Raw genomic sequence first — 13,820 nt, forward strand, 5'->3', positions numbered from 1 at the left:
TTCAAATGGAAACTAAGGTATATTTCTCCAAAATTCAACATATTCATTCATTGAAATGTAATACATATTTATAGCATACAAAATAGGTGTAAAAGCACACCATGACCGGTTTTAAAGACCAATACAAACAAGTCCTTCATGGTAAAACAAAACCACATGTGTAAAGTAACTTTGCCACATGCATCATGGTTGGTTGACAAGTGTTGCTGCCTCATTAGTTGCTTCATGTGAAATATTCCTTATGCATGATGACACATGTCCTTTCATGCATTGGTTGAGAGAGAGGTTGAATGGTAAAGCTCCATGTCACCAAGTAGCTTCCATATCACCATCCTTGTCACTAAGGTGCTTTCCATGTCATCTAGGTGCTTGGTTTTTTCTAAACCCTAATTTGGCTAGTATACTTTAAACAACATATTCTGGTGTCTTTGTGCACCAACTTATCTAGCCTAGATTACACAATTTGTTAGAATTAAAAATAGAAGCCAAATATGAAACAAACTAGGTTAATTATTTCGGCCAAGGCATTTAAGCTTTTACCTTGCCTTGGTCTCGGGTTTGCATGTTTCATGGCTAACACTTGCCATTATTCTCTAACAAGGTTGTTGTGGTGGCTTGATGGTACTCATTTTTCCTAGCATCTCAATGGAACTTCTCATTCTCAATCTATTGAAAATTGATGATTTAACCTTGTAGGATCCTGCTTTATGGACATTACTAAAAAGGTATAGTATCATAAATTGCTTCGTGTTTAATACTGTGCTACAAAAAGTGAAAGATAAAAGATTTTTAATAATTATTTGTACTATAAATGCAAACCATTTTAGCTATCTCAAGTACTCCAAAGCAATTCAATAATTGATAGTGCATCTTTAGTCTGAACTAACTATTGTTGCATAATGTATCTGTTTTGCATGCGCATGTATGTGTGCATATGTGCAGGGGCCTATTTGCGAGGAGAAAGTTGATTCCTTTTAACATAGCAGTGTATTTCCCTTGTTCTAAAGAATTTAAAGCTGTTGTTGAACAAAATGGATACTTTAGCATAGAAAGAAAAGAATTTGAACAAGGAGTGTTCGTAAATAGATTTCTTTCCAATGCCCATCAAGCTGCATCTCACATGAGAGCTGCTATTGAGGGACTAATTAGGCTACAATTCAGAGACGATATCATAGATGAGCTCTTTTACTTGTACTACAAGACACTAGAAGAAATGCCACCATACGTTTGAATCCGGGGAAAGAATGGACTTATTTGTTTTGCTTAAATGCAAAGCAATCACCTCTCCTTTAGTCTCATAAATGATATATGTGGTAAGAAGACAAAGTGTAATGAGAAAGTCCAAACTTTATGGCCAAAAATTAATAATAAAAAATCAATGTTACTATGTCATGGCTAATAATGTAACACTGCTCCTCCATTAACAGATCTATTACTTCGCTGATATTGTCCTTAATTTAGCCACCGCAATCATCCATTCTTTGACTACTTTTATCTAAGTATCATATTATCCCCAATTTAGCCACCATACTAAGTGTGAGATTTTTTTTTTTTTTTTTTTAAAAAAAGCTTCCTAGGAGGTCATCCATCTTTGGACTACTCTCGCTTGAACATACCTAACTTCAGTATTCTTTAAAACCCTGAAATTAACTACATTGAAAAGGCTTCAATGTTGATCTATATCCAGACGATGTGGGATTGGACACCAGGTAGAATGCCAATGCCCTACACTTGCCCACATTGGTCGTCATAATCCACCCCCTTGGAATCCAGCATCCTCGCTAACTCACTTTCAACTGGGTACGAGCTCTGATACCATTGGTAATACCTCGCCTCCAATAGTAACCTATCAACCTCTGTCGATAGTATTCCTAATTTAGCTACCGCACTCAGTGTGAGTTTTTTTTTTCTTTTTTTCTTTTTTTTTTTTTTTTGGTTTAGAGTTTCCTAGAAGATTATCCATCCTTGGATTACTCTCACTTGAGCATGCTTAATTTCAAGGTTTGAAACCATTCTGAAAAGGCCTTGACATTATGAGAGTAACTATCATTAGATTAGAATCATATCTTAATCTACACATGAATGATGTGGAATTGGACATCAGGTAGCCTGTCAGTGCCCCATATCCATCCACACTGGATGTCACAAATAACTATAGGTTAAAACTAAATATTATTTGTTGTGTAAAGTGTTTTTTCCACCATTAACACAATATGAGGCCAAACGTAATTTAGCTATGACATTTCTTAATGACAAAAAGTCATTAACTTGAAATTATTGCAATATGATCATTAAAGAAGACTTGGAACTCAGAATAATTGAGTCCTTGGGTGTTCAAACTTGTGTTTCGCATCCATAAAATCATTTATATATGTTTTGCAGGATTGCCACCCTAAATCAGTCAATTGAAAAGTGTTGTTAGTTTCTCCTTGGTCAAACAATCTAAACGTGTTTAATTAAAAAAGGAAAGTTGTTGAGTTCAAGTTTCTCAAAATAATTTTCTTATTGATCAATAGCTCTTTAGTTAGTAGCCTCTATACATTTTCCCTGCAAAATACATCATACGGCTAACAATTGATTAATTTTCTTATATCTCAAAGAATAATTGAACCATACAAAAACGGGAAAGTAAATTATTTTCAAATTTGCAAAACGAAACAGGAAACAACTGTGATTTCAATATTAAACACAAAGAAGTGGCTATAAATGATTTTAAGCCACTAAAAAAAGGGTAAATTATAGAAAATGTTTCTACATTGTTTGACATTTACAAATAACCTCCTTAAACTATGAAAATAACAAACAAACCCATTAACTATTATTATGTATAACATATTGCTCCCTTAAATATTAAAAGTTATTTTAACTTGATAAAATTACCCTATTGGCATACCAATTAATTATTATACTATTTTCCAAATGATTTAATCCAAACTTTTTTTTTATTCTAAATATTAAAATAATATTCTTAAAAAAATTTTAAAAAGTATTAATTTTTATCTAAATGAATTTATTCAGCATAAGCATTTATGCAATTTTAAATGTTAACATTTTTATATTTTTTTTATAAGGGTAATTTTATGTTGTCGTATACATAATTTTTGTTTAGCTTATAAGTTTTTAATCGTTTGAGAGAGTTCTGTTTTCTTTTTCTTTTTTTTGGTAAATGTCAAATAATATATAGAGATTTTTGTATATATATATATTTGAAGTATGAACATTAATTTAGAGAGAGCACAGCCAAAAGGTAGAATTTCTTGTAGATTTGTTTGTTTGATTTATTTTAACATATCTTTATGGGAGCAGCTTAATAATAAAAATCATTATTTTTTCTAATAATGATTCGAATTTAAATCTTATCCCTAATATCTAAATAATAATAAAAAGGAGACTCGAGACTCAAACCAACATAAAGAAAGAAGAAAAATTTTCACCCAAGAAAGAGACAAGAGTCCTAGAAATCTGTGAATTATTCCCCAATTATAGTAATGAAAATATGGCGAGGTATTTTGTAGCAAATAAATAATAAAAATAAATGAATAAAAAAAAAATGGTGAGGTAATAAATGTGTGTCGTGAGTGACATCTGCTTTTTGTCTTTTTGTTTTTTTTTTTTTGGTTGAAAATATTTGCATTTTTGTTTTAATATATTAATGCGTTAAAGTGTTGAAATTAGGTGGCATTTCAATTAAAAATTAAAAATTAAAATTTGGTTGGTGAAATGATAACTTTTAAAGCAATTATTATTCAATAGATTATATAAATTATATTTGTAAAATTTTACTATTTATTATTATCGATAACAATCATTATCATATGTAATAAAATTTAATTTAAATATTTAATTTTATTATTTTTATTTTAAAATTTTAAAAACAAACTATTTAATAGTAATGATTTAAATTTTTATTTGTCATGTAAGTTCCATGTTGATCATTTATAAGTAGTAATAAATAATATTTTTTTATTTATAATATAATAAAATTTTAATAAAGTGGAATTAACTTATAATTGAAAGATTGTAAATTTGAAATACTGAAATGAAGTGGGAGGAATTTGTTATAAATGATAAAAAAAAAATTGTATGTTTATATATGGAATATATCTATATACAGTCCGTATATGTTGCGGACGGTTTTCATTCGGACCACAGTATTGGTAACAGTTTTTTATAGTATTGGTGATGATTTTATAAAAAATTATCTTTAATACTATAAAAAATCATCACTAATACTGCGGTTCTCATTCGGACCGTTTTCATTATAGAATTTCCGTATCTATATATATATATATATATATATATATATAAATTTTTTACTGCACCACATTAACTAAGAGACTCAGAAGTCCATTGACGCAACAAGACATGACGCCAAAAGGCAAGGACAACAGCATCTTCTCATCAAGCCCAAATAAATCGTGATGGCATCATTCAATGAAAGCCCAATTGACCGGAATGCCTCGCATGTTTCTACAAGGAATGTGGAAGATAAATTTTTACAAATATGGCAGCTGTAATTCTTATCTTTAGTCCCCGTGATTCTTATCCACCAGCTATAATTTTCTTTATTTTTAGTTAACACTTATTTAGTTCAGTAATCGTTTAATTTTTAAATTATATTAATATATTAATTAATTAAATAATATTATATTTTTGATAAATATATTGATACATCATATGATATTTTATAGAAGGCTGACGATTGAAAGAGCATAACTCTCAAACGGCGCTACATTTATTCCCAAAAACAAATATTCTCTATGGTTGTTTTTATATCCTGCACACTACCAACATATATAAGTTGGACATAAAAGAAGATTTTAGCACTAGCAGAGTGTGGACGTTCCATCATGTCCCCTCTAGGCTCTAGCTTGACTTGGGCAATAATGACTAATGGAGCAAAATTTTAATTAATTAATTTTGTTTTATTTTTGGTTGATATAGTCAAACTATTTATTGGTGAATTATAGTCAAACTATTGATAAGTAATGAAACTTCCCGACGTAGAATTTTACTAATTCAATATTTCTTTATCTAGATGTATACTGGACGACCTGAATTGATAGCATTTTATTGTTATTATATAATTATTATTATTGACAATATTGTCGGAGTCAGAGATTGCATATGTCAATCTCAGCATAGTATTGCATTAATTTAAGTAATGTTCTAACAAAACCAAATTAAAGCAAAAAAAATTATAATCTTTTCTCTTTAATATAATTGAGAGTGTTTAATAAAAATATATACATAATTTGTAATATTAGTTATTACGGTTTCATTAAATTTTTCATGGGACAAAGTGAAAAAAAAAATAAAAATGATGAAGTCCATTAACTTATTTTAAAATTAACATAATTAGTTAATTAATCAGTTTATATAAATGAAATTATTCAATATATCAATTTTGGAGTATTAATTTTAAAGTATAATTACAAAAATCAAGATTAAAAAAATTGAAAAAAAAAATTGCTGGGCCAGAGACCCGTAGCCAACCAATTACTACCGATGTCAAATTGTTGAGAGTACGTTTGGTGCCTAGAATTATATTAACTTGTGTTTTTAACCTATATTGATTAATCTGTATTTTATTGATTTATTATATATTATAGTTAAACAATATTTAAAGGAATATATTCAATTTAAAATTTGATGGATTTAAAATGAATTATAAATTTTAAAAGATTTGATGGATTGTTATGGAATTTTAGAGACTTCATAAAAATTTTATAAGAATCCAATGAAATCTTTGGGTTTAAAACTGGATTTTATATTGATAATTTTTTTTTACAATTTCACTGTTAAAATCCTTTTAAATCCATTAAAATTCATCATTTTTTAAAATTTTTTAAAATCAATAACTTTTTAAATATGATCACATTTCAAAAAAATTTTACAAAGTTCTAATTAAATACATCTAGATTTTAATGGAGTTTTATAAAATCCATCAAAATCTAAATTGAATATTATTAAACTTGTAAGAAGTCTTTTAAAATCTTAATCAAATACCTTTAAATTTTTAAAAACTTTAAAAATCTTTCAAATTATAAATTGAATACACCTTCTTTAGTGTATAATTGTACAATAAACATGTATTATATATATATATAATTTTTTCTATTACTATATTAAATAAATTATCAATAATCAATTTATATGAAAAAATAAAATAGTTTTAAAAGAATTAAAATATATTAAAAAATGAAAATTAATAATATTTTAATTTTTTATAGTTATTGAATCTTATTATGATTACCCAATAAAAGCATACCACAAAGGCATATCATTTATCCAATTTATCATTATTTTTTATTATTATAATTGGATTTTTTTAAATAAGTACATCATTTTTAATATATTAGATTGAATTTTGATTATTATTCATAGTAATAATTACATTATCTAAAATATTATGATATAAATATATATTTTTTAAATAGCATTGAAAAGGTTTATCCAGATCTATTCATCTACTTGGTAAGGCAAAAAAAAAAAATAAATAATAATAATAATAATAAAAATGAAAACAAGAACAATAAAAAAAAAAAAAGACAAAAGGAAAAAAGGGTAAGAGAGAGAGAGAGAGAGAGAGAGAGAGAGAGAGAGAGAGAGAGAAGACTATAGCCGAAATAGAGGTGACAAGGCTAAAAGAAAATCAACGATTTTTTCTCTTTTAAAATGGAAAATGCCAATACAAGCTGAAATACTTGAAAAACGACCTGGCAAAGCAAAAAGACAAAATATATATATATATATATATATATGAATAAGTAAATAAAATCAAAACGAAGGAGTGACGCTGACTGAACCCCGAAACCCAGAGGTGTGGGTTTATTATGGAGAAGATAAATACTGGGCCCAACAATTTTTTAACGGATTTGGAATTCATGTATGTTTTTTGCCATTTTTGACTTTTTAATACAATTCTCCTTCTTAACTGGTACATGCCCTTAAAAAGTCTTGTGCCAGCACTGTAGTAGGATCCACACAATAAAATATATCATAAACTCAAGTCATGCTGATGCCATGGGGTACATAATTTACTAAACTATTAATTAAATCTTATCCTTTACCCCAATTTAATTAGTATGTGTCCCAAAAATAGAAAATAAAAAAAAATTAGCAATCAGATTAGAAGTTTCAGCATTAATTTGGCTTTTGTAGATTATTAATTAAATTAATGCAATACAATTGTTAATGTTGTTACTACGTATGCTGAGATTGATACGTGCAATATGTGACTCCAAGAATATTGTTAATAATAATAATAGAAAGGGAGACTAATTGTTTTGTTTTATGAAAGGAACGAAAAGTACACCATTAAAATATTAAATCTAAAGAAAAATTTCAAAAATAATTCTCATGAAATACATAACTTGAATATTTCTGCCACTTTATTTCTAAACTAGTTAATTGATTTTCTATTATTTTTATTCTGGTTGGAGCAGACTATCTTGAAAATATGTTTACGAAATGATAATGTCCTATTCACCCAAAACGAAAAAACAAATCCTTGAGTTGGATGGAAAAGAAAAAATGATTCCCCATTTTGGCTGTCACTGTGTATATACATTGACCAAATTACTTAAATATATAATTAGGTCGCTTTTAGATGACTTTTCAAATTTCAAGATCCTTGAGCAAATATTGATTATAAGTAGTGACTTTGTGAACCATCATTCATAATTTCATACTTACCTACCTCTTAGAAAGAGTTCAAAGAGAGAAATGGCAGCAGAGGAAACCAAGGAGATGCAAGAAGCATATCCAATGAAAGGTGGGAATGGTCTCTACAGCTACACCAAGAACTCCAAACCCCAGGTGTGTTTATAGATATATATAATATATATATATATATATATATTTAGATTCAAGTAAAGTTTATTTTATTTAAATAAAATATCATCATTGATGACTGCTGGAGGAAGCTCTTTGAGTTGTTGTAGTTGTATATCTCCTAGTCATATCAGATAGTATAATCATAAAATATTAATTAGCCATTTATGAAACCACAATGTATACTAACAATCTTCTGGTGGTTAAAATGCATTTTCAATTTTGCTTCTGCAGAGAGCAGCCACAGATGCTGCCAAAGAACTGATAAAGATGGCAATTGAAGAAAATTTTGATAAAGAAATCCTATTTTCTTCCAAAACTTTGAGCATAGCAGATTTGGGTTGCTCTGTTGGACCTAATACATTTTTTGCAGTGCAAAACATAATTGAAGCATTCGAGTCCAGGTACCAAAAACACCAAGAACTGAATTCTCGAATCCCTGAGTTTCAAGTTTTCTTTAGCGATCATACCTCAAATGATTTCAACCTGCTCTTCACTTCCCTTCCTCAGAACAAGCCATATTATGCAGCAGGTGTTCCGGGCTCTTTCTATGGTCGCTTGTTTCCCAAGGCATCTCTTCACTTTGTCTATACTTCTGTTGCCATTCATTTCCGTTCTGAAGTACCAAAAGAAGTGATGAACAAAAACTCCCCTGCTTGGAATAAAGGCCGGATTTATTACATATATTCTTCTGACGAAGTAGTTCGAGCTTATAAAGCTCAGTTTGATCGAGATATGGAGAAATTTCTGCAAGCCAGGGCAGAAGAGATTGTTTATGGAGGATTGCTGGTAATCGTTGTAGGTGGTATCTCCCATGGAACTCATCATTCTCAAGGTCATGGAGGTATGATCTTAGACCTTCTCGGAACTTGCCTTATGGACTTGGCAAAGAAGGTAAGGAAATATAAAATTTATCTGCATTAAGTTTAATATAGTCTCAGCTAGCATATACTAAACATGATCATGTTGATTGATTTGATAAAGTGATTTGGGTTAAATATTTTACTCTAGCCTCCTCTCTTTTAGATATATATATATATATATATTTTTTTTTTTCGCTCTAATGCATATCAAGATTTTACAGTATTCCTTTGACATTTTATTTTATTTTTTGGTCTTATCCTATTTGTTGGTTAAACTTTAGTCAACTTATGTATTATATTCAAAATGATACTTTCTCTTGTAAAAAGCCATTCACAAGGACCAATCATAATTTCTTTTTTTAATTCACATATGCACAAAAGTCAAATGCTCCAAATCTTGAGGAATTAATATTGGATTTTTTTGAATAAATTTCAGAATACAACTTAATTAACGATGCTAACGTGGTCTCTAAGGGGATAATCTAGTGGCTTTTCCTCAGATACTGAGCTTGAGTATAAATCTCCACACCCTGCTATATATATTTATAAAGGACTAATAACAAAGGTCTTGAATGAAAAAAAAAAAATTAATAAGATCATCTTGATAGGAAATTGACTGGATGTATATAAGATGCCTAACATCTTTGCTATACATGTGTAGGGAATTGTAAGTGAGGATAAAGTGGACAGCTTTAATATACCAATATATCACATGACTCCCCAAGAAGTGGAAGCAGCTGCTGAAAGAAATGGATGTTTTAGCGTTGAGAGAATTGAAGACATACATCATGTGGGATCAGATGAAAATAACTCTCTGTCTATAACTAATGCTCAAGAATTTGCATCTTATATAAGATCTGGCATGGAGGGGCAAATCAAGAAGCATTTTGGTGAAGAAATCTTAGATGTGCTGTTTGACACTTATAAGAAGAAAATTGAAGACAATCCCTCCATTTTCAAGTCAGGGAAAGCACTTGCTTTCTTTATCCTTCTTAAACGCAAAGCAATAAACTAGCTAGCTACCAATTCTTGTCACCTTAGCTTCTAATTTCTTTATGCTTCTCTATATTATGTTATGTTTCAGTTTGCTGTTTATCTGGTTCAAAAAATAAATGTGGCAGTTTTTATAGAGCTCAGAAAGCCAATTTTCCATGAACCCGGGACCACAAATATGAGTAGAATCTATGGGTTCCACATGTGGTTTCACTCATTTTTGTGAATAAGTACTATATGTTATTGGACAATGGAATTTGTAACACTCATAAAGTATATGTATTATTTTTATTTTACTTAATTATTTAAAAATGCAAAGAATATTTGGAGGGACTGTTTTAGATAAAAAAAACTATCCCTTTTAACTTTCCATCCTTTCTCTTCTTCATCCTGACCACACAACCAATTTATCTTCTTTCCTTCCACTTTTCTATCCATCCTTTTCTTTCATTTTACTTTTTCATCATACCAAACAAAGCCTTAACTTTAAAATTAAAATGACATGGCTTAATTTAACTGAAGGGATAAGGAATGGTCTGGATACAATTTAACATATAATAAATATTTATAATATATTGAATAAAAATAAATAAAAAAAATTATAAAATTATAACGTGATAGCTAACTAAGCTAAGCTTCAGGCTGATCCAATGGATAACTTATTGAGCCGGGTTTTGGGCCGAATCTACATAAAAAATCGATAGCCTGAGTCCAATCAAATAAGAATTGAGCGGGTTGGGGCTTAGACCATATCCAACTCAAGCTAGATTTGGATTTGGTATTTTTGGAGCCGATTTGATCAAGTTTTGGGCTCTCGGGCCTTCTTTTTACATCTCTCTCTCTCTCTCTCTCTCTCTCTCTCTATATATATATATATATATATATCTATTTAAAATCTATAGCACGAATTCTTTCTCGATTTCATTCTTACCACGTGAAGGCTCCCTTTCTTTCTCTCTGTAAAGGCTTTTAGTCATCTATATGGTGAAAGCTAATGGCGGATTACTAATAACAGGGTGATTTCACTAATTTTATGGCATGGGCCTTGGGTGAATCAGATAAAGAACATTTTGCCTGGTTGTATGTATGTATATAAAGTTGAGCTTTTCTATAGAGGCTTCTAGTTATGCGCTTCATTTGTCAGTAACCCTAAAAAACACACAAAAACAAATTTAGTCATTAATGGCAAAATGGTTAGTAATTGCCACTGAAGGTATGTATTTGTGACAACCATATTTTACAAAGGGTTTTCCGTAACCAATAAAACAACCTTTTCGCTGAAAGCAATCAATTTTGTAACTAATACATTTTTGTGATGAAGCTATAATGACTTTGCTTCAAATATGAAAACTCCGAATGCTACAAATATGTAAAAATTTTAGTAACTATAAAGGTTTTTGGTGATGGAATATGTTTGTAGCTAGTTTGTCACAGCACTGCATTACAAAAAGTATTTACTTACAAATTTTATGGCTTTGAGTGAAAAACTAATATTGTTTCTCACAAATTTTAATGACAAAGTTTTCTTTCTATCACAAGTATAATTTTAGTGGCAATAGTTTGTAACTGTCGTTTGAATTTCTTGTATTGACATGATTTATCTTTCATTTCTCATTTGCATTTAATTTATTTTGCTATAATATTCTTATTTATCTTTCATCAGGTGAAAATCAACATTCAATATAAAAATAACATACCAATTAACCCATAAAGACAAATATGAAATTTTTTAATATTGAAAGTTGTTTTCATGTTGAATGAAAGATTAACAAGACTACTAAAGCAAAGATGGAGAAATACAAATTAAAAATATTAAAGAAATCTTTTTTCTATTTTCTCTTTTTTTTTTTTTTTTTTGTTGGTTGTGATCAATTGACAAATGAAGCTCACAATAAGCTTTTAAAACTCATAATATGAAGTCTTCTATAGAAAAACTCTCTCTCTCTCTCTCTCTCTCTCTCTCTCTATATATATATATATATATAAAGATAACAGAATCCCCATTTTATGTTAAATATCTAATGATGTGACAAAGTTGTTATTTGCTCAACTAGGATTTTAGTATTAAATCATTAGTAAGGTGGTACCTTTAGCATTTAATATGTCTACACATTTCTACCTTGCATTGGCAATATTGTTCGCAATAGATTATTAATTTCTATATATATATATATAAGTCAATTATATTAGAGTTGTCAAAATATTTATGGAAAGATATGACATAGTAATATTTAAGCTTGGTTTAGGGTTGCTATAGGTTATGAAATAATTAACAAAAGCTATGTTGAAATAAAAATCAACTTTGTAATGGGTGTCAACTGGTCATAATCTCAGCTGATAACTAGGTTGTCTGAATTCTTACAAGAAGAGATTGCTGAAACTGAGAAAGAGCAACCATTTTCGCTAATCTTGATTGTTCTTCTCAAAGAACTTTTGTTTTTGTAGATATCTCTCTCGAAAATACATTAGTATTTTTTCAACTTCAATTGGAAACCATCAGTATAAAACTCTATTAGAGCCAAAAATAGAACAAGTAAAACTGTAAAACTAGAAAGAGAAAAAGTTACTAAGTTTAGTTAGTTATTTTCTTAGCAGATTTGCTCGGTTTTTTGTCTTCTTAGAGAGAAGATATAGATGTTGCCAAAAAACTTGTAAATGAAGCGATTGCGGAAAAGCTCTACATAGGAGCTCTTGTTTCTTCAAATACGTTTTGCAGTGCAGATTTGGGATGCTCAGTTGGGCCTAACACATTTATAGCAGTCGAAAACATAATCGAAGCTGTGAAGTTGAAGTATCAAAGCCAAAGCCCGGCTTCCAAAATCCCAGAATTTCAAGTCTTCTTTAATGATCATACCTCTAATGATTTCAACTTCCTCTTCACATCCCTCCCCAAGGATAGAGAATATTATGCTGCAGGTTTGCCGGGCTCTTTCCATTGTCGAATATTTCCGGAGGTTTCTCTTCACATTGTGCATGCTTCTTCTTCCATCCATTGGCTTTCCAGGGTACCAAAAGAGGTAATGAACAAGAACTCTCCAGCTTGGAATGGAGGACGGATTCATTACACTAATTCCGGAGATGAAGTAATCCGGGCTTATAAAGCTCAATATGATGAGGACACGGATCGATTCCTGCAAGCCAGGGCTCATGAGGTTGTGCTTGGTGGGTTGATGTTACTCATCTTTTCTAGCATCCCCAAAGGAACTCTTCATTCTCAACCTTTAGGAAATATTTTTTTCAACCTTTTGGGTTCTTGCCTTATGGACGTGGCTAAGAAGGTACAAAATCATGGACTGCTTTAACTATAAACAGCTCCGTTTGATAGTTATTACGTAAATGATCTGACAGTATCCAAAAACAAAAGTTAAAGATTAAGAATTTCTATAACCCTTGATCTTATAAATGACGGCCGTTTTAACTATCCTAATCTCCAACTTTGGCAACTTTATAAAAGAAAAAAAAAATGCAATTCAATAATTGACAAAGCATCTTTTGTTCAAAAATATTGTTGCATAACATGTTTACTTTAATTCTCTTTGTGTAGGGAATTATTTGTGAGGAGAAAGTGGATTCCTTTAACATACCATACTATGTCCCAACTCCTGAAGAATTCCAAGCTGCTGTCGAACGAAATGGATGTTTTAGCATTGAGAGAAAAGAAAATGCTCGGGGAGTTTTTGTGAGTAAAAATCTTCCTAATGCACATATTTTTGCATCCCATCTGAGAGCTGGTATGGAGGGAAGACTCAAGCAGCATTTCGGAGGCGATATTACAGACGAGCTCTTTAACTTGTACCATAAGAAAGTAGAAGAAATGGTCCCCTTTATGCTAGAATCTGGGAAAAGAATGGACTTATTTGTTGTGCTTAAACGCAAAGCAGACATCTCTCCTTTGGTCCCATAGTCATTAGTGAAAAAGAGCCAAGAACATATTTTCAAATATGTACATGTAATTAAAAAAAAAAAAAAAAAAAGGAAACATACATGGATTTTTAGCCTGATAAAGAGGTCATATACTATTTTTGTCAAACAACTTTCTCTCTCCCAACCAAATAGCAAGAAACTAGTTTTTCCTTTTATATATAGTTTAGTCTGGAGTTTGACCTCATAACCGATGAACAGTGCGTG

General features: G+C 29.9%; 2 protein-coding genes across 2 annotated transcripts; both read left to right on the forward strand.

The window, feature by feature from the left end:
• Positions 1 to 7,672: 7,672 nt before the first annotated feature.
• Positions 7,673 to 9,993, forward strand: LOC132800578 (loganic acid O-methyltransferase-like). Its single transcript, XM_060814616.1, has 3 exons — positions 7,673 to 7,821; positions 8,071 to 8,730; positions 9,361 to 9,993. Exons 1-3 carry the CDS (start codon positions 7,729 to 7,731, stop codon positions 9,712 to 9,714), a joined length of 1,107 nt encoding a protein of 368 aa, XP_060670599.1. The 5' UTR covers positions 7,673 to 7,728; the 3' UTR covers positions 9,715 to 9,993.
• Positions 9,994 to 10,725: 732 nt separating this feature from the next.
• LOC125422615 (loganic acid O-methyltransferase-like) lies at positions 10,726 to 13,596 on the forward strand. The gene is made up of 3 exons (XM_048474695.2): positions 10,726 to 10,776; positions 12,314 to 12,970; positions 13,237 to 13,596. The coding sequence occupies exons 1-3, from the start codon at positions 10,726 to 10,728 to the stop codon at positions 13,594 to 13,596; spliced, it is 1,068 nt and encodes a 355-aa protein (XP_048330652.2).
• The last annotated feature ends 224 nt before the right edge of the window (positions 13,597 to 13,820 follow it).

Source organism: Ziziphus jujuba, chromosome 2 (assembly GCF_031755915.1).
Source record: "Ziziphus jujuba cultivar Dongzao chromosome 2, ASM3175591v1".
NCBI classification, from domain to species: Eukaryota; Viridiplantae; Streptophyta; class Magnoliopsida; order Rosales; family Rhamnaceae; genus Ziziphus; species Ziziphus jujuba.